Here is a 27,151-nt window from a genome sequence, read left to right as displayed (position 1 = left end):
GGAATTCTAGGACCTTTGTACGTATCTCTGTTGCTCTGCCAGATTACTGGTTGCAGATACATACATTGAATACAAATTAGGGTACAGCCAACAGTGTATAATGAAGAGGATCATGATAATAGCAAATCCCTGCCAAAACTTCCTACTCCTTGCTTGCCTTATTCTCTTCATTTATAAAGAGACTGAGCTGATACTTTTCATTTATAAAAAGATAGTAGTGTAATACGGCACATACAGAGCATGTACTCATCTCTTTATTTCCTGCAACTGAAACTGCTTACAAGCAGATACATTTTGCAATAAGTGGACATATTTAATGTGTATTGAATAGAACAAAAATTCAAAAAATAAAAATCAAACAACCACCAACCAAACCAAACATATCAACTCCAATAGACACAAGAAGATCAGAATTGGTCCGAGCACATTTGTCAGCTGTTCGTGGTTTAAGGGCAGTGGGTGATATTTCAGGAAGCAGAAAGAGCTTGGTTGCAGTTGCAGTTCCTCAACAGCACTTTTTTGCAAAGTCAGTGAGTTGTGCAGAGCGACACAAGTCTCCTGCTATCCTGATGGAGAGTCCACAGGTAAGTGCTGCAAAGGTACTCAGCAGAGGTACTGGAGGCAGATATGCAGAGCAGAGGATTTTTTTCCCCTTACCTTAGAGAGAAGGAAGGAAATGTTATTAAACTCAGATGAAAAGGCTGCAGATTTGGGTGAACTTTAATGGTTCTTTGTGGGAGGTAAGCTCAACACTTTAAATTTTAAGCTGGGAGAAATGTTGTAAAATCGAAGTTAAAAGTGCTCGGGTTTTTACTTTACTGCAGCAGTTGTGAACATCAGATTTTGTGCAATTTGTGGAAGCAAAGTACAAGGCAGTTAAAAGTTATGAGAGTCAGAGGTGAAGGAAGTGCATCCAGGGTCCTTTTAAAATAGCATCTGCACTTCAAAAATCCTTCCCCAAAACTATTTTATTAAAAGAAAATGTAAGCCAGAAATACAAGACTAATACTACCGGTTTGGGCGGTCAATCTTTAAGCAAAGAACAAGAAGGGAATTTCCATACTGCTTTTATTAGCTCTCTCACAGGCTTTGATAATCTTTCATGAAAAGCCAAATTTACAAAATCACTTCAGCTGCTGAGAGTCCCAATGCCCCCTGACAATCAGAGGGCTGGCAGATCTGGCACCACTGTGGTGCTTTTGGACACCTTCCCCGATGCTTTCAGACACTTACGTAACTCAGCAAGAATGGCTGGTGAGCAGTTTAGTGTCCACTTCTTGACAGGCTTTAGGTGGCTGATTTAGCCACTGGTTATCTGCTCTGATACTGTATTTCACATCACTGTCCTCCTGTTGCTCATTGTGTACAAGAGGCTATTAGGAGAGCAACAAAGGCTTCATGGATGACAGGGTTTTTTACATGTTATTGATGTTAAAGATCTTTCTCTTGTTAGCTAGGAAGAGCAACTGAGTGCCCTTCCCAGTGATCAGGGAAAAGAAAAGCATGAACTGAGGTGACACAGATAAATCAGTCAAGGCAGAGCTGTGGCTGGAGGGTAGAGAAATGTGATCGGAAGGTACACCAGTAAAAATGACCTGTGTCACCAGATGTACACTGCTGTATGCATATATTATTCAGATAGCTACTCAGTTTCTGTTTGGACTTTGGAACTTTTCTGGGTGACCGTATATAAGGTAGGTTGTTTTTACTTCTCTAGATAAAAAGCAATAGCAGCTTTTTTCTCGCCTCGTTGTCAACCCACAGCTCCATGCTCCTTCCTGATAAGAAGAGATGGAGTAGCAAGATTGTTTTTTCACCTTTGAACTGTATCTTTTCAGTTCTCATCTTTGTGCCAACATTATCAGCTGAAGCGTGCAAACAACCTACAGTAGGTAAAACTAGGCTGTAAACTTTGAGGGCACCACATAACGCCTCAGTAACTTGCTTCTGTCCAGGAGCTTCTCACTACATAACAACTTAAATCTCCCTCATGTTCTTAGAACGCACAGAAAGGCATCACCCCTTTGAATGTGCTGCATATGTTTGGTCCCCAAAATATGTCTCTGCTGCTCTTCAGGTTGTGAGCCAAGCACAGATACATCTTTCTAGGAGAACCGCTGCAAAAACACACATGGTTCAAAAGTGATGCTGTAGGCAATAGCAAGTGCGATGGCTATTTTACCGTGCTTTGTTGCATGATTGTGTAATATAGAACTGCACTCCATTTTGGTATGTAAAGTTACCAGCCTTTCCAGTATGTTGTCAGAAGCATCTAGAGTCTGAGGAGATTTTTCTTGCCATTTCATAAGTGAAAAGCCACTTTTATAAGTGAAAATGCCACTAACCAGACAAAATAGTTGGAATTCTGTTCCATTATGATCTTGAGGATGTAAGAAAATATTAGCAGTAAGTAGCAGTGTTTGAAGTAAATTTTAGGTCAATGGCTGTCAAATGATGAAGAAATTGGTGTAAAAATCGTTTCTTTAGGAAAAAAGTATCTACCGACCTACAAAGAGCATTGTCATTAGTTTCCATTATGTGATGCCTTCCACGACGAATCAATTTGCTAAGTAGCTGAGGAGAGATCTGTGGACACCATCTACCTTGAATTTAGCAAGATCTTTGACCTGCTCATCCTCAGTATCCTGTTGTCAGGCTGGCAATATATGAACTGGGCAGACTGACCATGAGTTAGGTAGAGCACTGGCTAAACTGCTGAGCTGAAAGGGTGGTGGTTAATGGCTGGTGGTTAACCAAGAGCCAGTCACAAGTGATGTTCCTCAGGGGTCAGTGCTGAAAATATTCAATAGCTTTATAAAATCTCAGGATTGCCAGGTTTGAGTGCATCCTCAGCAAGTTTGAAGATGACACCAAATTGGAAGCTGAAAGATGCTGAAAGAAAGGGCCACCAAGCAGAGAGATTGTGACAGGCTGAAAGGTTGGGCCAACAAGAACAGCATGAGGTTTAACAATGGTAAATGTTAAATCCTGCACCTGGGACAGAGTAGTCCCATGTAGCAGTTTTGGGAAAGCGGGGTGTTTGACTGACTGGGGTGCAACCTGGAGGGTCCTGGTGGATGGGAACCTGCATGTGTGCCAGCAGTGTGCCCTCACCTATGAAGGGAAACCTTGTGCTGCATCAACAAGAGTACAGCCAGCAGTCAAGGGTGTGATTATTCCACTCCAATTAGCACCTGGCTGGCTGGGATACTGTGTCCAGGTTTTGTCTCCCTGGTTCAAGACAAACACTGAAACATTGGAAGTGGTGGAATCTCCCTTGCTGGAAATAGTTAACGCTTGGTTTGATGGGATTCTGGATAACCCAGCCTAAGGCACTGATTTCAACAGGTGGTTTGACTGTTAAATCTCCAGAGGTCCCTGCCAACCTGGATGTTTTTATGACTGAACAGCCCCAACAGACACAAACTGGGATGTGCACAAAGCTAGCTTTGAAGGACCTAACTGAAGCATTGAAAATACTATAGCCTCCAGGTCTGGAAAACTGGAATAAATTAGACCAGAGGGAGCATCATATCAACACAGACTTACCACCAACTACCTATTTAAAGCTAGGTTCGATATTTCTGCATTATGAACATACCTCAGATTCACATGGAAACATGCACATCTTCTTTTGACAATGCAATACTGAACAATTGAATGAATTCTACCCTTCTGCCCCCAAAAAAACCATGCTCAGGATGCTTCTGAATCTGGAAAAAAATCTTCAGGGAAAAATACTTCAAAAAAGCATAATAAAATATAATGTTGGATCCCCTTAAAAGATTAATTGACTTCTTTCTAACCTAGAAGAGCTCTCTGACACACAGCTGAAATTAAGTTAATGTGAGGATAATCTTAGGGGTAGGAAGAGAATGATCACCAAATGAGCTCAGATGTCCATTAACTTCTCTAGGGGAACATGAATCTGAAAATAAAGTAGAGATAGTTCATGGTACAGAATTCATTATTTTATTGTCAGCTCACTAAACAGAATGAAATCTTCCTTCCTAAATAAAATTAAGTGGAAACAGGTTTCAGCCAAAGTAAGATAGACATAAAGGAAAATCTGCAGTGGACACTTAATAGGCATTGCTTTATCTGCACTTTTGTGTTAATGATACTTTACAGCAAATGGTGAGATCTCTCACTGTGAGAGCTGTGGAAGTCATTGAATCACTTCCAGTAATGATCCTGATTTGATGATGCACAGAGAAAAGAAAGCTAGCAATGGGAATCTCTCCTCAGCGAGTTGATGCTTCTTATTTCCAATTCAGTAGCATAATTAAACACATTAACTATGTGCTTTATTCTCCTAATCTCATTGAATCCTTAACACCACTGAAATCAACAGGAAAACTATTTTTGGGATATCTACAAACTAGCTAACTTCAGAATAAGATACAGTGGGGCTAATGAAGTCTGAGGTCACTTGGCCTGTTCAGTCTGGAGAAGAGGAGGCTGAGGGGGGACCTCATTGCGGTCTACAACTTCCTCGCGAGGGGGAGTGGAGGGACAGGTGACCTATTCTCCATAATCACCACTGATAGGACCCGCGGGAATGGTGTTAAGCTGAGGCAGGGGAGGTTTAGGCTGGACATCAGGAAGAGGTTCTTCACCGAGAGGGTGGTTCCACACTGGAACAGGCTCCCCAGTGAAGCAGTCACTGCACCAAGCCTGTCTGAATTTAGAAGTGATTGGACTGTGCACTTAGTCACATGGTCTAAAATTTTGGGTAGACCTTTGCAGTGCCAGGAGTTGGACTTGATGATCCTTATGGGTCCCTTCCAACTCGGGATATTCTATGATTCTATGATTAAGTCTGCTGTTATGTCCAGTCTAACTGGACAACTCCTCTGTTGAGGATCAGAGGTCATATCTGCACAGGCAACACAAACTGCTGTACCAACTTATATTGATGCTATTTGGGCCTTCTTTCCACCATGTTCCACTGACTCGAGATGGAAGATGGATTTTACCTTTTTTTTTTTTTTTTTGTATGCCTATCTAGTAGGGCTCTTAATATCGTAAAGGAATGTCCTTCAGCAAGCAAAAATCTATACAGTACTTCTAGCAAATAAACTCGATGAAATGAAAAGAAGAAAGGCAGGGAAGCTAATTGATAATTCAGTGACTTTAATTCTTCTCACAGAGAGGTCTAAAGAACAACCAAGGGCAGGAGCCCAGTGGCATGGTGCTCTGTGCAGCATCAGAGGGCAGTCCATGCTCTGCAGCGCTCTGAAACCAAATAAACAGATTTAAGAAGGAACTGTGTGACATGATTTAGGTGTTCCTGTTCCAGCAGGCAGATTGGACTAGATGATCTTTCAAGGTCTCTTCCAATCCCTAATATTCTGTGATTCTGTGATTCTGTTAACTGTCATCATGGTAAAACAGCATTATGGCCACAAGCAGCATGGCCCAAGATTTTCTGGGGAGTCCTGTGTCAATGAAATAGGGAAAGAGGCTAAAAGGCAAGCTGACAGTGGGCTGAAGGGCAGATGTGGGTACTGCTCCACAGTCCAGACACACAGCCTTTACGCTAGTTGTTTCTACAGCTGCTCCTGGCTGGTCTCTCTAGCTGCATCCTTAATAATTTCAGCAGTACTTCAAATAGGCAGAAGTCTTCAAAAATGACTCAGTAATGTGCTTACTCCTAACACAATTAGCTTCACATTTCAGCAGATACACTGAAGATCTTTATCTAACACAAATGCTTGTCATTAGTTCAGCACAGAAACCTCCAGATTTAGCAGTAAAATGAGCCATTTCAGCCCAAACAATTTGATGTAATAGAGCAGTTGCATGCTTACAGTGCTTCATTTCATTATGCATTCTTTAGTTTTGCTGGTCAGGAAAGGCTCTTGCAAATCAGTATACTTTTTGAATGCAATGCAGAACATTTCTCTTACAGTAAATTCCTCATTTCTGAAAGAGATATCAGGAACCCTGAATTCCAGGCTTCTGTCTTACCCAGCTGTAGTATTTCATTGTGCCTATGGTGATGTAGGGAAGTATCTTCAGCATCAAAGTAGCAGTACTGGCAATAAGCTTTGCTTTCTGTACTTTTCCTATGCAGACAGTCTAGGCTAATATAGGGAGGTGTATTCCTCTGCCAACATGAAAAACACATTTTAGCATACTAAATTTCATAAATATTTGGATGTATATATGCAGCAGGAAAGTGATCACTACTAAAATGATTTTTTTCCCTGCATTTGGTTATACGTCTGCGGTCAGAAATCAAATGAAATAGAAGATCTGAGAAAAAAGATAGCATTAGCAATTTCAGTAAACATTTTGAGGATGAATAGCAATAGACTTGTGCTTTACATTTAAAAAAAAATATTCCTTCTTACAACATGCTACCTGCCTCATTAGGCAGTTAGTGAGAGGCTAGCACATAGTTCAAACAAATTTTAGGATGAGCACTGCCTTTTCAGGTGAAGGGAATGTCTTTTTCTTCTCAGAAAAGTACATATGCACATACGATTTGCACGGTAGTGCATATATGATTTCATTCTCTGCAGTTTAATGTCATCCTTATGGCAGGAGTAATGCATCTCCTTGTCAATCAGCTCCTTCCTCCATTTTTTTTTTTCATCCTGGTGAGAACAAGCTCTGATAACAAGTGATTAGCTGTGCTGGATTCCTGATGAAAGGCATATCTCCAGAAAAAACTACTGGCAAGCCAGAGATGTGAACTAGTAAAATCCTGCAGTACAAGATAATATTAAAGCTGGTGACAGACGGCTGGAAATGTGTTGTTAAAAATAAAGAAGATACCTTCTCAAAAGGTCCCTTTAGACTGAAGTCTGCACAGATAGCTTTTGTATGTGGTTCTGATGGCTCATACCTTCCTCAGTAACAAACACTGAGGCCAAAACAGCATGCCAACAGAAAGCATAAGCATGTAAGGAGAAAATAAGGCAAATTATTAGCGTTAGTACAGTTGTTTTCTAGATTCAAGATCCACACACCTCCTCACCCTATTAAAGAAGGAGTGCAACAGATTTTTATGTGGATTTAGGGTTTTGTTTGTTTGTTTGTTTGTTTGCAGTACTCCTCTACTGAAAGATTTGGGTTAGGGAAAGATCTGAATAGAAATCTGAGGCAGTTTCATTGATATACTATTCTTCAACAAGGAATGAGGTGAATCTTGTTGCTTGTAAAGAAGGTAAAGGTAGTGATACAGACGGAGGGGGAAACAGCCTTTATCCACATCACTCTGGCTCAGGTATTTTAAAGTGAATTTCTTTTGAGTAACAATGCCCAGGGATAGTAAATTGCAAAACGTTTTGTTTTGTTTTGTTTCTAAGTTAGAAAAGGGAACTAGGAGGAGGCCTCCAGATATATTTGCACTTTTCAGAGGAGCTTGAATTTATATCTCTGCTGTGCAAAGATGTGTGAAATGAGGAATTACAAGTCACATTTTCCTCCCTATACATTTTGCAAAATGTTCTTTCAGATGTGTCACAGGCAGTATTTCTCTCTTGTAGGATGCTTTACACCACCTGGGTGACAGCTGTAAATCACAACCACTTCAGAACCCAGATAGAGACATTTTAAGAAACCTATTACCCATAAAATGTTTCTGGCTGATACTGATACCGAACATTTCTCCTTTCATAGATAATTATTATCTTTCTATGCAGGTGCTTGAAATAGTAAGGCCCTTTAGAAATATGAGTCAAAAATATGATTTTGTTAGTAGCAACTAAAAGTTACTCACTCTAACTACATACTAACTTTCAGCTATTCATATTAACAGCTGATCTTTTGCTTACTGATAAATTGCAATTAACCTGTCACAATTACAACTTCATGACTGATTTAAACAGTCTTACAAACTAGGATCTGGTCCATAGCTGGCACTGGGAGGGGATCTGAGGTTTGGGCTTCGAGTAACGAAAACAGAATGTAGCAGAAGATGCTCTCCCTGTGTCTCATCCTTTTTCCTAGGAAGCAGACACTGCCCTTGCTTGAGGACACTGCTCTGACTCCATCCTAAGAAAAGGTGTGAGGAGTAGTACCATGCTTGGTGTTTGTCAGTCCACAGGTACATCTGTCAAAACCAACTCTTCAACAGTCAAACATACATGACAATGTGGGATTTTCCCCAGTTCATGAGAGAAGGTAGATTAAAATCAGATCAGCTATCAAGAAAATGAACCTTGTTTTATCTGACCAACTCCCTGATCTCTCTACTGTCTTCATCTTGTAGTTGCCTGATTTATATTCAGACATAAATCAAAGGGAAAATTGAAAAAGCAGGGCTTTGATCTGCTGTCCCACCAGACTCCATCAGAGGTGCCATCAGGAAAAGTGGAACTGGGCTGTACTTAAATTATATGTTAGAAACGACAGTCAGGCTCATGGCTTGTTACAGGACTAGTAAACTGCTACAGGACTATGCCTCAGTTGATATAAGCAGGTTTATATTTATTAATGTAACAGAAGGTGAAGTGCTGGCTTTGAATATATACAGAGACAAAGAAGGCTAGTAACCAAGTATTGAAGACCTGTTTCTTCCATGAATGCAAGGGAGCTCTGCCAGTGTAAAAGAAAACATTATAATTTGCTATTTCTAAAAAGCTTTCTGGCTAGCAGAAGTCTGATCAACTGTCCAGCAAAGTTGATTTATACCAGCATTTTGGGTAATATTTTGAAACTTACTTTTAGCTAGCATTGGTGTAGAGACCCCTTTGAGGGCCTGATTTTCTACTATCAGCATCAGCTGAGTGTTTTCAAGAATGTCACTCTAGCTTTACCCTCGAGTAACTAAAAGGGTCAGGTTAACCACAGTGACTTTTAGGTGTTCAGGTGATCTTATTTTCTGCTTTTTGCCACCTACATAAGTGAAGGAAAGAAGCAGTTTTCCAAAAGACCAAACCACCACACCTGCATGCTTCCTACCACCCTGTATGGTCCACTTCTGAATTAGCACTTCAAATCCTTGAGTTCTGGCACAACAAATGCAGAAAATCAAAACACCTGCGTTGCCACGGTTATTCCATGTACATCTCCAAGTTCAGAACAGCTGAAAAAATCATTGACAGCATGTATTATGTCTGAGCATAAAAGGCATGGTTCTCATTTCTCAAGGACCTTTCAGGCAATTCAGAGTAAAGGAGCCTCGATGCTACTCCGATCTCAGAACAAGTAGTCCTTGAAATCTAGGACAGGTTCTCAACTATTATTAAGCAGCCTTGACCCATAAAACTGTTGCTATAATGCAAATTTAAAGTAGGTGAAGGTCTCATACAGGTGATACAATGGGGCTATGCAAACCTGCTGTCATTCTTCTTTAAGATTTTGGGTTATTGCTCAATCCCTCAGAAATTACTCAAGACTTAAAAAATATGTACATTTCCAGCACCTGTGTTTAAATTCAGCTGATCTGTCACCAGCTTAGTATATTACTGGTGAAAATCTAAACATAGCAGTCTGAAATCTATTCTCTGAATCACAGTTAGAGAAGCATATTCCAGAGACACTATTGCTAAATCTTGGACAAAATTACATCAAATTTAGCAAGGAAAATGAATTGCAATTATGTGAATTAAGGTTTTTATATCTATCTAGAACTTGACACTAACTTCAGCTCAGAGACAAACAAAGATAATAAGGATGTCTGTCCCAGAGCAAACTGGTATTTCATATTTATTTTCAGTTTGATTTAGGAAAAGAACTGAAAATTTGTTGCAGAATGCAAACATATGGAAAGAACTCAACATAGAAATTCCCATTTGTGATGACTGCTTAGGAAACCAACACGGTTATGTATCAACAATAATATATAACTGTATAAACATATTGTATGCATTAACTTACTGTATGTGTCAACAATATTATATAACATCCAAAAAGAATCATTAAGATGCTACCTACAGATTTTTAAGATATTGTTGCTTTCTTACCACTATTAATTGGCCTATATTTTTTTCTAGAACAAGATCTACAAGAACCCAAGACAACATGACTAACTTGAGGAAGCAGAGGACTTGATTTAAGGATATCTGGCATTGCCACAGAGGCTTCAGCTTTTCAGCTGTAGCATGGGGAGAATGATACGTATGCCTTTTAACAGAGCTTTGAGATCAACTGAAGAAAGGTACTAGGTAAGAGCTAAGTATTATTGTTATTATCACTTTTTAATATTAACTCAATACCTCTTCTACTGTTAGCCACTGTTAGAATTGCAAAATGCAAAAATATGGTCTCCAACACACAGCAGCCTGTTGTGAAGTACCACAGAACAGTATGTCCGTTGTGTTTTTTAACAAAATGTGAAGCAATAGGATGTAGTCAGTTAAAATGTTCTTATGTAAGACTATATCTAAATGTTGAATGTTAATACCCTTGCTTTCAGAAGTATTGTACTCAAATATACCTGTGTTCTGGCAGAAATGAGTAAAGCCTGCAGGAGGGCAAAATTGTCCTTGCACAGACTCAGAGATTCAGTCCTGCAGTAAGTCATCTATTACTACATGCACCACACTATAACCACCACTCCCAATGAGTCCTCAATGCTGATACAGCTAATATTTATTTACTAAAATCTCCTAGTTTCATTTTGCCAGCACTGTACAGGTATTGCAATGTCACTGAGTCCCAAGAGATCCAGATGCCAAATTACAGTCTTGGCAGAAAGCAGGGTGGAGACAAGGTGCTGGGCTATAGCATGCACTTTGTTTCACCGCTTTCACTTTGATGTCTAGACTTTAACCATATCCACAGATATGGTTAATCCACACTTTGTCAGGTGCAATATAGATCATATTTTGCTCCTGTACTTCCGGATTATCAAAACATTATTTCAAACAATCCCTTCTACCCTGGGCAATAACTTTCCAAACAAGCATCTCTGTGGTCTGTGAGGCTTACGTATGTGTGTAGACTTGATTATTTTGGGCAGTAGAATATAGCTGCTCAGAAATGGGAAGCTTTGAAGACTTCCAAAGTCTAAGAAATTGCTGTAAATTAAGAGATCTTCTGTTAAATTCTCTAAAGAGCTGTTCTGATATGATATCAGATGAGTGGTAGGGAATAGTAACATGCAAGCCAAGGAAGCATTTCTTCTCCTCATGAATTCTTCACTGGGAATGCAACCAAAATCTTCCTGAGGTTGTGTGCTTACGGGTAGCCCTGCCCTCACATAGCTGAAGGCCCACGGTTGTTGCTTTGTCATGGGTTCAAAGAAAGAAGCAAGGCAATGGCACTTCACAAACAGTGGGTGTTTTCCTTTTTGTTCTTAGAGCTTACATGAAGAGTCAAGTAAATAACACTTGAAGAGTGGAGACAAACTCTAATGTGTATGTATACACAGAATGAACAAAAGACTTGGTTTGCAATGCTTTTAAAATGGGTTTGCGACTTCAAAAAAAGTATCAATTTTTCTAGTTGTTTCATTATGAACTCCTTTCAAAGCTGTTCTGCACAACTGTTTTCATCATTTGTGTTTGTAATTTCCTAGTACAGGAAGACATTGCTTCAACCTTTTTTGTAATGCTATCCTGTAGCTCTACGCTGCCTCCTAAAAGTAGGAGTTAATTCTTTTGGTTTTCATGCATCTTTGAGCATGTGTTTGGTATCATCCAATACCTATAAAGACCAGAAGGGTACATTTGTTCTTTTCAGTATGATACAGCTTGAATAGTAAATCATTAGGAAGGTTCCACAGTTTCCATTTTTGTGTGAAAACAGTGAAAATACCAAACAAAAGAGGACTCGACATATTTTTTCCATCCCATTCATTCTTCAAGAGACTAAAAGGTAGTTTTATAATACTGATCTGATGACACAGTTACAGAACATAAGTAAATGAGTTAAAGAATGAGAATGAGTTAGAGGAATCACTAAATGTTGTTTGAAAAAAAATCAATATCTAAATACAGAGTAAATACACATTTCATATTTAAATATGTTATGTTTTACTTTAAGCAGACATTTATACTTCAAAATTCAGGTGTGTGCAGTAATTTTGAAATCAAGAGAATACTGCAATTATTCTAGTGGCATTGCATACATGATCATAACACAGCATGGAATGAGAGCAAATCAAAAAGCTATTACAATGCTCAACAGAAAGCAGCTCTGAGACTAAATGATGATGTTTGTGAAACAAATGCACATTTTAAACAGGCTTTTGTTAAATAATATTTGTATTTTGCACTGCTACCAACGTAGTTTACTTTGATGCAGAGATGTCAGTTTTGACAAACATTCTTTTTTCCATTTTATTAAGTCTGTCAAAAATAGAAATCTTTCATTTGGATTGAATTTTTTCCCCCTGCAAATTCAAATGAAACTTCTCAGTTGGCTGCATGCAGGCTGCAAATGCTTCTTATGCAGAACCCAACTGTCATAACACATGAAAATCTGTGTGAAGCTTGCCAGTCCCTCAGCAGATATACGGGGGGATAACTTTTGCAGACACTTGTTATACAGACAGTAGAGCTCACTGTTTGGCAGAGATTGTAGGAGTGTCATCATTTTTGACAAATGTGATTAATTTATTTATTTTTGGATACGCTGATATAATGTTGATGTAACCTAATGGTGACTGATGAACCTGCTTGGGAAAACATTGAGCAGTGAAGAGGACAAGTCAGTGACAGACTGATTTGGATTAATAAGTCAGGAGCATTTTAGTACTGTGAAATGCAAAGTTGTTCATATAAGAACAAAAGAATAGGAGCACGATGTTGATGGCATGGAGGAGTTCAGGGAGGAGCCACAAGTATGACTGAGACAAAGAGAAGATAACTATCTGTTACCTCTACTTTTCTCTAAGTATCTATCAAAAAAAATCTAAACATGGAAAAACTACTAAATATTGAGAAAAACAAAAAGCAAAATTTGACAAAGGTTTTTGAATCCAAAGGTAAAAGTATAAGCATGTATGATATCTGGAAGTTGAACTGGTACAAATTCTGTCTAGAAATATAGTTTTCCCATAATTTTTTTTAAACAGTAGGATAATTAACAGGATAAAAGAGAAATGAGAAATGAGTTCCCAAAGGTCGGAAAAAATATGCTTTTACTGGGAAAATTTTGACAGACTGAGTCATATTTGTAAATGACTTACTCTGTGTGACCAGGGTAGTCCAGGGAAGTTCTGCGGACTGTGCTGTGCAGAAAGTAACCAGAAATGAAAGTAATGGCATTATCTGCACTGAAAACTGATGAATCTTGAATACACATGAATCTTTCTGCTGATCATATTTCTGAAAGTACCCAGCATCTGGCCTCCTGGCAGTCCATCTCCTTTGTCAAACTAAAATGTAGCTATTTTGGCAATGTCTCTGAGCCCTTGGCACCAGCAAGGTGCTATGACATTCAAATAAAGTGGTTGCCCCTCATGACTAGTCAAAGCACAAGTCCAGCAGAAATTAACCAAGAGACTTAATGCACAGGAAGACCAAACCTTGCTCCAAAACTTGAGCAATATCACTGAACTGGCTGTGGCTAGAGGGGGAGGGGATAGGAAGGCACTGACATTTTGAGGAGAAAACCCCAAGCAGCGCTACGGGCTGGGAGATGAGTGGTTGGAAAGCTGCCTGGCAGAGAAGGACCTGGGAGTATTGGTTGACAGTCAGCTGAATATGAGCCAGCAGTGTGCTCAGGTGGCCAAGAAGGCCAACAGCATCCTGGCTTGTATCAGAAACAGTGTGGCCAGCAAGACTAGGGAGGTGATTGTCCCCCTGTACTCAGCTCTGGTGAGGCCGCACCTCGAGTACTGTATTCAGTTTTGGGCCCCTCACTACAAGGACATCGAGATGCTCGAGCGAGTCCAGAGAAGGGCAACGAAGCTGGTGAGGGGTCTGGAGAACAAGTCTTACGAGGAGCGGCTGAGGGAGCTGGGATTGTTTAGCCTGGAGAAGAGGAGTCTTAGGGGCAACCTCATCACTCTCTGCAGGTACCTTAGAGGAGGCTGTAGCGAGGTGGGGGTTGGCCTATTCTCCCATGTGCCCGGTGACAGGACGAGGGGGAATGGGCTGAAGTTGTGCCAGGGGAGGTTTAGGTTGGATATTAGGAAGAACTTCTTTACCGAAAGGGTTGTTAGGCATTGGAATGGTTTGCCCACGGAAGTGGTTGAGTCACCATCCCTGGAGGTATTTTAAAGCCATTTAGATGTAGAGCCTAATGATATAGTTTAGTGGAGGACTTGTTAGTGTTAGGTCATAGTTTGGACTGGGTGATCTTAGAGGTCTCTTCCAACCTAAATGATTCTGTGATCCTGTGAAATTCTGGCCAAAGAACTTGTTGGTTGTAATGCAGGTCAGTGGGCTGTAGCTACGTGAGTGTCAGCACAATAGGAAGCCTTATCTTACCAGAAAGCAGCGTCTCCTCTGTGAAACATCCTGTGTCATCCAGAGTGTCAAACATTCTGTATCATCACACAGTGACATTTCAGTTGGATGTCTGTAGTAGTGGGGAGCTGATAAGCTTCTTTCCTATATAATATCTGTTGGTAAATTTTTTTCTGAAGATTAAAGAAAATGAGATCTCCTGCAGAATCTTACAACAAAGGGACTTAGAGATGACTGCAGAATTCTGCAGAAGCCTGCATTTCAGTGTCTAGGTTGATTTTTTGTAGACACAGACAGGTTTCTTGCTGTCCACCTAATAGAACTACATGAGGATAATATCAGTTATCTGACTTTTGCTTATCTTTTCCTTCCTGTCTCAGATCAAGTTTCATTGCTGGACTCTGAACAGTGACCACGAGAGGTCTTTCCTCTACAAGCACATCATTGCTGTGTGGCTGCTAACATGTACCTGCATTTGCAGCTTTTTGCTTTTAGGGCTGTGACACTTTTAAAACTTTAAATATGTATTTTAAATTAAAACAGTGTGATAATGCCACTTTTTAGGGACATCTTTTCAAATTAAAGTTTAACAACTTGAGAAAACGATGAGAAGCTACTGCTAATGACTTCTGGCTTTCATGGTGTGAGGCTGAAACAAACACATCTAAGAAACGAGAACAAAACTGGAAGGAACTTCTATGGTTTCTGATGCAAGAACTGCAATGTGCCAATAAGCAGCACCTTTAAGAAGAAGCTCTTCCGTTGTATGCCATTGTACTTCTCACAATGCACTGGACTTAGTTATCCATGAAATTCAGAATGACTTTTTCAAACAGAAAAGGTCAGTATATACCAACAAACACCACATACTATTTAAGGTATGGCAGTTCTGTTTACGTTGAATGCGATAAAATATCTGAAGTCTTACTTGCATTAGGATAAACAGAGAATAACTGATTTTTCAAAGTGTAAAGAGATCTTGATTTCTGTAGTGTCAAGTGCCTAGAAATACTGCTAAGAAACAATAAAAATATCTTAGACACATCACAGATATTAACCCCTCACTGTGAGCAAAACCAGTTTATAAAAACGTTACGGGTATTTCCTCTTTTCCACAAGAGAGAAAAATGCTAAATAACATTTTTCCCTCCCAACTTATTTATGAAAACAAGGTGAAAAAGCAGTCATACAAAGAGATACAAATACTACTTTGTGAAGTTAATATCATTGTCATTTTAGAAGAAAAGTTTTCAAAAACTCACCCAGGAAGAAAACCTTCTTGTATTGCAGGATTCACAGGTGAAATGGAAGACATACCAGAGTTAGTTTTAAATTAGATTTTTCAGGTTGCATTAGCAGTATAACCAGGACAGTACAGAGCCCAGCATTGTTCATTTTTTCCAGCTTTCTTTCTGTGACTGTAGTGTGGACATCCTCTTGATACCTTCATAGATGCAAACATGCTTCAGTATGACACCCCACCTGAACTTTTCTTCCCCCTCATACTCTCATAATACTTAAAGATCCTAACAGAAAATACATTTAGAATAATCAAAATTGTATTTAATCTCTCTTGGCAGAAGCATTATATTAAAAATGTATAGCATACGTATTAAACTTTCTGCTAACTTTCAGTTAGCCTCCATCAGTTCCAGACAGGAAAGCTTATTTGCACTAACCCAAGATGGCCTTTTCTAACATTTTCTAATATCCTATTTTGTAACACCCTGTGACCACATATTAGAATGAAATGGCCCTGAGCAGCAGGACAGCACTGCATGTGCTGCTCAGGCTAGCAGGATCTGAGCAGAATCTCCACTGAGCCTCAGTATCCATGCTATTTAATCCATTACTCAGATGTACTGTCCATGGAGAAGGAATTGACTGAAATGTGTGCAAAACCCAGCACACTGTAGCAAGCAAAATTTGTAGCTTTGATAGAACAGCATATGGTTATCTTCTGGCTCTGGGAAGGGCAGATTAGTGCTTCAGATAAACAAATTGATGAATGAGTAGCAGAATTCAAAGAATATCTCTGATGTTTGCTGAAGAACAATGGAAATGATCATAAGAGAGGTAAACTGAGAACACAGCTCAAAAGCAAAATCATGATTTCTCTAAGAATCTTTTCTTTTCACCTACTACTAATTCATGCTTAAGGGTATGGTAACATCTCAAGTACTCCAGCTGTTCCTCCTCCCAGCCTTCTCAGCTTGTTTTCTCTAGACTGGAAGATGTTTGAATAACCATTACAGCTTGTTCCATGTGTAAGAATCCAGGTTTACTCCTTGAGTAAGAGCCAGATGGAAAGCTCTGCTGGCATTTCAGATAGGCTCTGTACACTCCTACTCTTACCCAGTCTTTATGTATTCTTTCATTTTTAGAATATGTACAAGGAAGATTTCAGGAATATGACTGAAGAAAATATGGCTAGCAATGGCTCCTCCTCTTCCTTCATCCACACGAACTCCATGAGTGCCATCCTGATTACTGTCTACTCAGTTGCCTTTGCTGGAGGTGGGATAGGGTCCATTGCAATGTCATTTGTGCTGGTCAAGATGAACACTCTGTCCGTGACCACCACAGCCATCATTAACCTGGTTGTGGTGCACTGTCTCCTTCTCCTCACAGTGCCCTTCCGCCTGCACTACTATGTCAACAAGGAATGGGTCTTCCAGATGCCATTCTGCAAAATGGTGAGTGCTATGGTGCACCTCCACATGTACCTGACCTTCCTATTCTACGTGATTACGCTGGTGATCCGGTGGCTGATCTTCTTTCAATGGAAGGATAAGGTAGAGTTCTATAGGAAGCTGCATGCCATTGCCGCAAGCATTGCCGTGTGGATCTTCGTCATTGTCTTTGTGGTGCCACTCTTCTGCATTGAGTACGGACGCTCAGGGACATACGATAATAAAACATGCTTTAAGTTCCACAAAGAGCTGCAGCAGGACAGTGTGAAAATCCTGAACTACTTAATAATTGTGGCCGTCGCCTGTATTACTTGTGTTCTCTTGAGCTTGCAGATTTTCATTCTGATAAAAGTGTCAAGAAAACTCTCCACCTCCCTCTGGTCACACCAAGAGTTCTGGGCCCAGGTGAAAAACTTGATTTTCATCTGTGTCATCATAATTTGCTTCCTTCCCTATCACCTCTTTAGGGCCTACTACATACAGCACGTGAATGACTATGAACAGTTAGAAAGCTACAATGAAGTTTTTTTGAGTCTGACTGCACTCAGCTGCCTGGATCTGCTGTCATTTGTGCTGAGTGGAAGCCGCCTCCTGAAGCAAAATGTGGCTGTGCTTCGAAGCAGGTTGCCTTGCTGCTAGCACCAACCACCTGCGGTACGTGGACTGGTGGAGCATGGTGCTAGACAGATGGAGCAGATGGACAGATGGACAGATGGACAGATGGAGCAAACCCACTTCCCAGCAAGTCATGGTGGACCCTGGAAACAACATAACACACTCATGCAGGGCTCTGCTCATCCCAAAAATAATAATAAATTTATTGGATCACCCCAAAATAATGGGGTGATCCACCACCCACATCTCAGCTCACAAACTGGAGGGCTGCCTCTGGGATTTCCTCACAGCGATACCTAGCGAGTTGTGGATACACCTTGAGGAGTGGGGAGAAATGGCATGAGCCCATGGCTCACAGATTTTACTTCTTTTAGATCAAGCTTTGTGAAATCTGAGGCACTAGAATGAGACTTAGGAGAACTTGCAAAGTATGTAGAAACACACACACACAAAAAAAGAAGTTTTTTAATGGAATAAGGGACTGCATATTTAAAATCAAAGATCTATATTGTTTTCCACATACATTTCTTATTTATTGCCTGCAAGCATAAAATATCAGTGAAACTATTATTCCACTTGAATACGTCTGTTTCTTCACTGTAAAGACAAGCATAACTTTCTAAATGAACGATTCAATCAACTCTTTAAAAACAATCTATTTTTTTCTCTAAAAGACTTTCTCAGAATCACCTTTTGGAGATGGTATCATTACAGCAGAAAAGAGCTTTGTTCTTTTTACCACATTGTGAAAATGTCTCCACCAACAAAAATTATATATCCTCACTGAATATTGTAAGCTCAGACCAAAAGACTGCATTTTTACTTACAGATTTATTCAATTTCAAACAACAATAGCTAACGGTGAGGATTATTTTATTTAGATCATTCAGATAATAGTTGTCTTTTCATAAAAAGTCAAATATTTTAGGTCTCCAAGGTAACAATGCTTTTTTTAATCCTATGTTGATTTTGTGTAATTCTGAAGTTTGTAATTACTCTCAGTACCTTTATCTTGAAATCAATGCTTTAAATTTAGTACCCTGAACTAGGAGAAGAAATTAAAATGTTACTGCTTGGATTGGAGGGATGGAAAAGCTAACAAACCTGGTTTAGCTAAAGAGCTTACTATACCTCAATGGGGCATTGTGAGGTGCTAGCTGTGAAGCAGAGTTGAACTGTATTTGAAAAGAGGAAAAAGTCAGCAAAATAACTTTGTGAAAGACATTCGGGCTTTCATAGCTCTGCCGTTTTAAACCCATACCAAAAAATTAGTACAAATCTCTGACTGCTATAACCCAAGACAGCAATGGCTAATTTATCTTTCTTATTGCCATCTGCATAAGGTCACATTTCTCATTTAGAGTCAGTGGAATAATATCTTAATCTTCTGACAAATTAGAGGTTATCAACTAATTAAATTCCAGTGGAAGTCTCTTCTCATGATGCTGTTGAAATCCACCTTTTCATACTTCCGAATCTTTCCATTTCTTTCTACTTCAACATCTCTTGCTCATCAGACAGCAATCAAATAATGATTGGTAGATCTTGCTGTACCTGTATGATCTTACTGCTATGCTCATTGCTTTTGTCCCCAACAAAGAGTGATGTCCAAGATGGTTCCCATCAGGTATCATCAGACAGGATCCCATCTCTTCCATATTCTTTCTTCCTCGTCTTCCTTTCTGCTTCAGGCTCCACTATATATCCCTTAGTAGGTCTGATCATGAGAAAGTATTTTCAGGTCAGAGACTGAGTACTGCTATATAACAACAAAAGTTGGAAACCACTGAAGTTTGTAACACAAGGGATATGTGGGGATACTCACATGGCCCACCCTTGGCAAAGTGCCTGAATCACAACAGCTGATTAACAGAGGGAAATGTGAGAGTTTACAGTGTGTGTGAACTTGAGACAAAACTGTCTGAGAAAGCATTTGCCCCAAAATAATTAAGTTAAAGACAAAGAAGACCACCAGCCAGATTAAACAGTAATTGAGGAACTACAGAGACATTTAAAACATGGAATGAATCAGTTTGAATGTGTAGTTCACTGACTGCCAGTTAATTATGTGTCATTAAAAAAGCAATAAAATTTTGGTTTAAAAGTACATTAAGCACTTTTACCCTGCAGCAGAAGACATGGTTGGGATCAAAGGGTTATAGTAAGTGGGGTTATATCAGGCTGGTGGTCAGTCACTAGAGGGGTTCCCCAGGGCTCCATTTTAGGGCCAGTTCCCTTCAATGCTTATGTAAATGATCTGGATGCAGGACACAGAATGATAGAATCATTTAGGTTGGAAAAGATCTCTGAGACTGTCAAATCCAACTGTTAACCTAGCACTGCCAATTCTAGCACTAAACTATGTCCCTAAACAACACATCTACACATCTTTTGAACACCTCCAGGGATGGTGACTCAATTACTTGCCTGGGGAGCCTGTTCCAATGCTTTACAACCCTTTCAGTGAAGAAAATTTTCCTAATATCCAACCTAAACCTCCATTAGTGCAAATTGAGGCTATTTCCTCTTGTCCTATTGGTTGTTGCTTCCCCTAAGCCTCCTTTTCTCTAGGCTAAATAATTGAATGCATAATAATTAAGGTTATAGATGATACTAAATTACAAAGAGCTGTTGAATCCCTTAAGGGTAGAAAGGTTCTTGCAGAAAGATCTTGACAAACTGGGAAGATGGGCAGTCACCAACCATACGAAGTTTAACAAGAGCAAGTACTGGACTTTGTACCTGGGATGGGGCAGCCCTGCTATACATATAAAATGGGCAATGAGAGGTTGAGAACAGCCCCGTGGAAATGGATTGAGGGGTTCTGGTCAACAGCAAAATGAACGGGAGTCATCAGTGTGCCCTGGCAGACAAAAGGGCCAGCCACCTCACTTCAAGTACTGTGTGCAGGTTTGGGCACTACAATGTGAGAAAGGCATAAAACCATTAGAGAGTGTCCAAAGGAGGCCTACAAAGATAGTAAAGGGTCTAAAGGGCAAAACATATGCGGAGCAGCTGAAGTCACTTGGTCTGTTCGGTCTGGAGAAGAGCAGACTGAGGGGAGGCCTCATGGTGGCCTGCAGCTCCCTCACGAGGGGAGCGGAGGGGCAGGCGCTGAGCTCTGCTCTCTGGGGACAGCGACAGGACCCGAGGGAACGGCATGGGGCTGGGACAGGGGAGGGTCAGGCTGGATGTTAGGGAAAGGTTCTGCACCCAGAGGGTGCTCAGGCACTGGAACAGGCTTCCCAGGGAAGTGGTCATGGTACTGAGCCTGTCAGAGTTCAAGAAGTGTTTGGACAACGCTCTCAGACATAGGGTTTGATTTTTTTGGTCCTGGTCGGAGCCAGGAGTTGTACTTGAGGATCCTTGTGGGTCCCTTCCAACTCAGGAGACTCAGTTATTCTATGATACATTTATGTTTCCTCTTATAGCAATATTGTTGGTGGATGGAAATGTCTTATATGCATTCTGTAGGCACTGCATACCTTTGTAACACTATATTATAAACCATTTTTTGCAATAAAGTTGTTAACACAAAAAATGTCTATTTGCTCAAAAAGTTAAATAAATAAAATTTGGAAAATAAAACACGTGTTTGCAAACAGTACATCTTGACCATTGAGCTTAACTGATCTTGTTCATTAATGCGTTAAAATCACAAGTAGTTTTTGTTAAAATGTACAAGTTTGCAACACCCTGCACTATGGCATCACAAAAAAATACCAGACAGAGTTTTGATTTTTTTTTTCCAAGTAGAAATTGATACTAATAATATTAATGTTTATTCGTGATGCTAATGAGCAGAATTAGGGGGATATAATTCTATGCTTTGAGCTGGTGATACTAGTTGGCATTGAGTCATGATTTCTATTGGACTATCTAGACAAACTTTACATCTGCCACTCATCTCACATTGTGAGTCTGTCAGAGAAAGCCTCCTCCTGCCCAAAAAGAATGAAGTCTTGGTTAACACTGGCAGGAATTGCACTGCCAGTTGGTGACAGAAGTGGTGCTTCCAGCAAGGGTGCTGACAGGGCCTGTGGGGAGGACTGGGTGCTGCTCCCTCCAGCCTTCCCCTGCTTTGCCCCTCACCAGCTTCTTGCTCTCTCCCACCCTCCCGGGCACCCTTCCTGCTCACTCTCCTTGCAAGAGCTGAGGAGGAACTGGAGGTGCTGCTAAGCAATGCCATGGAAGAAGTCTCTGAAAAGCTCCTGAAAATGAAAGCATAGACAAGGCCAGAGCAGCATCTGAAATGTAGCCAAGCAGCTCCTGTGAACAGTGATGGTGGAGGCAGTGGTGGGGAGTTGCAAATATGCAGGAGCCAGTCCAGAGAAGACCACACAAGAAAAAAAAAAAAAAAAAAAAAAAAAAAAGCTCTACTACAGAAGAACATAGAGGGCATAGGTCTTGGAAAAGGTGTTGGGGAAGAGAATAGGAAGGCAGAATATAAGTATGTTTCTACCAAACATAGACTGTGCCTCTGGACTTCATCTCATGTTGTTTATTGAATCCTTAATGCTGCCAAAAAGTGGAACTCTCACTGACAGGAACAAACTTGACCTCCATTGCTCCTTAATCCCACTTCTGCATTGCCATTCCATAGGATTGGGATTCTTCTCCTGCATTGCTTTCAGCTACATCTGTTCCCTCTCTAGTTCACCAGTGAGCCATGCAAAATCATGTTGATGCAAGGATAAATACAGCAAGCTTGGTTTTTGCAGCAATGCTGGTTTGGGGTATTTGTTGGAGTTTAGTCCTACTTTTCTCATCCCTCTTACGCTCCAGATTTTTTCTTTCCAGGCAGTTTTCCACAGACCCACATCACCTGACATTTCCATTTCCATTTCCATTTCCATTTCCATTTCCATTTCCATTTCCATTTCCATTTCCATTTCCATTTCCCTATGGTTCCAAGGACCAGGACATATTGAACTAGCAGTGCTGCCAGAGAAAGGGGGGATCTCCACAGCTGCAAGAGAAACAGTACTTTGTTTACACTCTCCTTGTAAGTAAACACTACGGATAGAGATTGATTGGTGACAAGGGCTGGTTTCAAAAGCCAAGGAGTCATTAATAGAACACCAGTTTGAGCTCCCAGCCAGAAGCTTCAGGAAATGAAACTAAATTTTCTGTTACTTAGTAAGACAATTTTCCCCACCTGCAAACAGTTGCTTAATAAATAAGATTTTTTGTTGAAAATAAAAATACCTATAAGGATAATACACATAATCCATTCCCTGAAGTATAACTGTATTATATAATATATATATCTATAATGGAAATGGTGCTAGGCTCAGAGATGAGCAGTGTAACATGCAACTAACTGGGGAGCACAGCTCAAATCCACAGGCAACCCCATCTGTAGTGGTATCATGGTAAAGAAAGACCACCTGCCCAGCGCTGAAAAGAGTTAAGACAGATGTTAATGTAGAAATTCAATAGCATGTCTGAATCCTTCATCTGAACTTGGGAAGCAGGACCCTGACTTCTGCCTCTACAAGAGCAGCATACTAAGGGAATGGCACTGATGGAAAAGATCCCACTACGTCTCATCTATTTTAGAGGTCTGCAACAGAGAGAAACACAACAACCTGACAAAGGCTGAGGCAGGGAAAATGTACTAGTGGTGGCACCATGACCACTAACAAAGATGCAGGAGCACATGTTGTAAGAAATGCAGATAGCCCTTGGTCTTCCCAAAGCTTTTCTTCAGAAGAGGAAAAGACTACAGAGATTTCACTAGTCAGGTGCTACAGAAGCATGGGAAAAAATAAGAAAATAAGAAAAGACAGCACAGAGTGTATCAGCATTGCAGGAAAATCCTATGGTGGACAATCTTGAATCATATCCTTGGAGAATGGGAGAGACTGTATGTCTGGGGGCTGTGTACAGAGAAACATGAGTGAGTGTGAACTCCACATGCATGGAGACAGACGCCAACCTATTTTCCCTTCTTCTGTTGCAGTTCCCATCCTTTGCTATAGAAGGAGCAGTTGAATCAGTATCTATTCAGGACTGGAAATGTATCTGTACACTGGAAAAAAGCATTATGAAGTCTAACATAATAAAAAGAGGCCTGCAAGTTAAATTCAGCTTGGAAGAATAAAATTATCCCTGAAGTAAACTGGCCTCCAGAAGTTTAAACCCAAATGGCACGCAATGTATTATGTATATGTATTATGATGATACTGCGGAAGCAACTATTCTGAAAAAAAATAGACTTGAAATTTTTAGTTCCTTCATGAAATGACAATTTCAGCAACTTATTACATTAAATGACTGAAGGTTTAATGCATTTCAGAAAATACTGGCTATTTTATTACACTGTCCAACTCCCTACTTTATTTGACCATCACCTGAAACGCCTAATGGTTTCTAACATTTCATGAAATGACCCTCCATATTGTTTTAGTAGGGAAGGTCAGGTGCTTCAAATGTCAGTCCAGTGGAAGAAAAAAATTAAAAACAGATACAAATTTTACAAAGCAAAAATGACCTCACAATAGTCTCTGTTATAGAAATCTGCATTTGTTCTGTGATTTACTGTGTATTTCTACATAGCATGGGGAAAAAATGAAACAAAACAACTATTTCTATGTCTTTTAAGCTAATAACTTTAAAAAGACAGAGATTAGACATTTTGCATAATACCTGCCTACTATTTTCTGTCATTTCGCAAAATAAAGTCATTTTGAGAAATGACTGAAGATTTTAGTCATTTTGCAGAATGACTGGTTTCATAATATGACTGTAGCATACGTCAGCAATTGGTGCAAGAACAGTTGTACATAAAAGGAGGTACTTGGATCAGATTCCTCTACTTGCTAAGTAATACATTCTGAAGATGTCTCAGGACTTTGAAATTAAACTTAAAGAACTTTATAAGAACCAATAGAAATGCTCAGAGTACATGATCCTGAAGACAGAGTGTTATGTAATTACTGCTGAAATAAAAAAGGCAAAACAAAATCCCAGGTCAAAGTCAAGACATGAATACTATCTGCTTGCAATGTAAATATGGAGAATCCACCCTTTTTTTTTTCTCTTTTTTTTTTTTAAGTGTAAGTGTGTACATTGCTACTTTTTCCTCTTCAGAGATTCAGTTTTATTGCTAATGAAGAGTTTCCTTTTTCCCGCATTTCAGATATGAAATTCTATAATGTGGAGACACTGCGAAACTGATTAAGAGAAGGCAGACAAAAGAGGAATCTCCCACACATTATGTGAGCATCAAGGATACATATGATAACATCAAAAAAGCACATGTGGCGACTGGCCTTGGTGGCCATGATCATGTCGTAAAACACTTGTCATCTAACTATGCAAACATCACCAGAGATGCCGCTGAGCTCTTCAAATCCTGCTGTACAGTCTGCCAGGAAAAAAGAAGGTACCAACTGGCTGAACGGCTTGCTGGCCAGTCCCTTCTGAACAAGGAGCACTTAGCAAGGGGGCAAATTGACAGTATCGATATGCAGTCAATGTCTCTACGCAGCTTGAAGTGGATAATGATGTACCAGGACTGTGTCACCAAATTTTGTGTTCTCTGTCCACTTACATGAAAAAATGCAGCTGAGCTGATCCTACAGTTTCTTGACATCTTTCTCGTTTTTGGAGCACTTATTGTATTAGAGGGTCATGATGGAACTGAATTCGTTACTGAAGTCATGCAAGAACTGAAATATTTGTGGCCTCAGCTCAGCCTGGTGCATGGAAAAACAGGACACTCGAAGTCAAGAGCTGGTAGAGCGTTCAAATGGCAATACTAAGGAAGTGCTCATGGAGTGGATGGCAGACAATAATTCATGAAACTGGTCTATGGGAATTCACTTTATGCGGTTTGCTAAGAATTCTGCTCACCACTCAGGAATAAACCATTCACTGTATTCAGCTCTGTCTGGAGCAAATCCCGGGTTTGGGATCACGTCGACCTCTCTTCCATCTGATATCATCAACTGCCTAAATACTGAGGAGGACCTGGTCTCTGTGCTGACTTGCCGTGCTTCATCACCCGTCCCAAGAGCCCACGCAGCTCCAGAGCACCCCACTGGTATTGAGGCTGTAACAGAGCCTGCGCCCCGGCCTCCATTAGAAGAAATCCATCCACAACCTGTGAAACCTCCACTCGCACAGACCTTACAGACATGTAGCCTTTTGCCAACAGAGTCCATGGCCAGTGCACAACCACTAGCTACCCCAGCCTGCAAAGCCGACCTCTGGTTTCAGCAACAGGGCAAAGGAGCACAGGCAGGCCAGGCTAGCCAGGTGGAACAAGGCAAGTCAGCACCCAGGAAAAGAGCGTGTGGCCAAGCCACCTTACAGCTGGCAACAAGGGAACCAGTGTGACCATCTCCCAGACTGTCCAAAGGACCAGCAAGCAAACCAACTGAAATGTTACAGAGCAGAATAGATGCATCAACATCCCTCCTCACAAATGTATCAATCATGAAAATAAGTGTTAGCTCAGTGAGAAAAAATGTTGTGTTTCTAACTAAAGCTTACATTTTGAGGTTATGTTGCTTTTAAACATTTTATACATGCAAATTAATGTGTTAAGATATTTTTCCAAAATTAACTTAAAAAATGAGAGATGATAACAGTTCACTAACTTACTAGTCTTTTTTTCTGGAGGAGAGGAAGGGGGGGAGGGAAGGAAGCTATTGTTTTCTTTGGTGGAAAAAGGAACAACCTCAGCCTACCAACAGAAAGTCCCTCTTCATCCTTATCAGTGATTACTGTTACAAGATAACAGATAATCATGATATTGTTTATGTCATCCTGCCATAATGAAGGAACCAGAAACTGATACAGTTTGGTTTTGTATTGACTTTATTCTAAATGTATTGTACTACATGAATTTAATTTCATCAGGGAGCAGAATTAATTAGTGTAGCTGTTTCTCATTACTAATGTAACCCATATATATGCACAGTCTTGTTAGCTCTGTTGTATCTCCTCTGTATGCAATCCTGAAATAAATAAAGAGGCAATTTACCACAGCACTGTTCTGATATTCAAGAATATGTTCCATTCAGGGCTGCTGAAAGGATATTGTACCCTTTCATGCATTTTGTTTTGCCTCAACAGTAATCGACCTGCAAAATCAGTCACAAAATAATGAAGAAAAAATAATGACACATGGGGGTAGATTTCTCGTTCTGTCCACCAACAGCAGACTGCAAACACAAGCTGATACATCTTTCATTAAGAAGTATTAATCTTCAGTCAATTAAACAGTTTGAAAGGCTGAACCTTCTTTGGTGCTTTAGGAGAGATGGAGCTCTTTGTAATACAACAATGGGGTGTGGATAATAAACAAGGCTGGAAAATAATACCAGCAAACTTTTCACCCCAATAAATGTGAAGTACACAAAGCAGCAAAACTACAAGAACAGATGAAAAACCTGACAAGTGAAATTAGGCAGTAAGCAGTTCACGGACAAATAAGTAAAGCCAAGCTGTGAGACAAAAATGACTGCAAGAAAAATCGGTTGCTCCTTGGCTAAAATCCCTGAACTGGTCACTAGT

At 40.1% G+C, this 27,151-nt stretch overlaps 1 protein-coding gene across 5 annotated transcripts; it reads left to right on the top strand.

Moving 5' to 3' along the window:
• LOC310895049 (putative G-protein coupled receptor 141) lies at positions 1-26,622 on the top strand. 5 transcript variants are annotated; one of them, XM_083825849.1, is made up of 4 exons: positions 1-584; positions 9,951-10,121; positions 14,880-15,156; positions 16,700-22,519. In XM_083825849.1, exon 4 carries the CDS (start codon positions 16,703-16,705, stop codon positions 17,645-17,647), a length of 945 nt encoding a protein of 314 aa, XP_083681975.1. In that variant the 5' UTR covers positions 1-584; positions 9,951-10,121; positions 14,880-15,156; positions 16,700-16,702; the 3' UTR covers positions 17,648-22,519. The 5 variants fall into 5 exon arrangements, 4 of the variants coding, with proteins under 4 accessions (XP_083681975.1, XP_083681976.1, XP_083681977.1 ...); XM_083825850.1 differs by lacking the exon at positions 14,880-15,156 and adding an exon at positions 7,963-8,059; XM_083825851.1 differs by lacking the exon at positions 14,880-15,156 and adding an exon at positions 7,963-8,136.
• The last annotated feature ends 529 nt before the right edge of the window (positions 26,623-27,151 follow it).

Source organism: Anser anser (assembly GCF_964211835.1).
Source record: "Anser anser genome assembly, chromosome: 2".
Lineage (NCBI taxonomy): Eukaryota > Metazoa > Chordata > Aves > Anseriformes > Anatidae > Anser > Anser anser.
Note: the sequence above shows the minus strand (reverse complement) of the source record. Positions and strands in the feature narration are given on the sequence as shown.

Coding starts and splice junctions, on each gene's coding strand:
- LOC310895049 (XM_083825848.1), top strand. CDS start 16,703: ATGTACAAGGAAGATTTCAGGAATATGACTGAAGAAAATATGGCTAGC.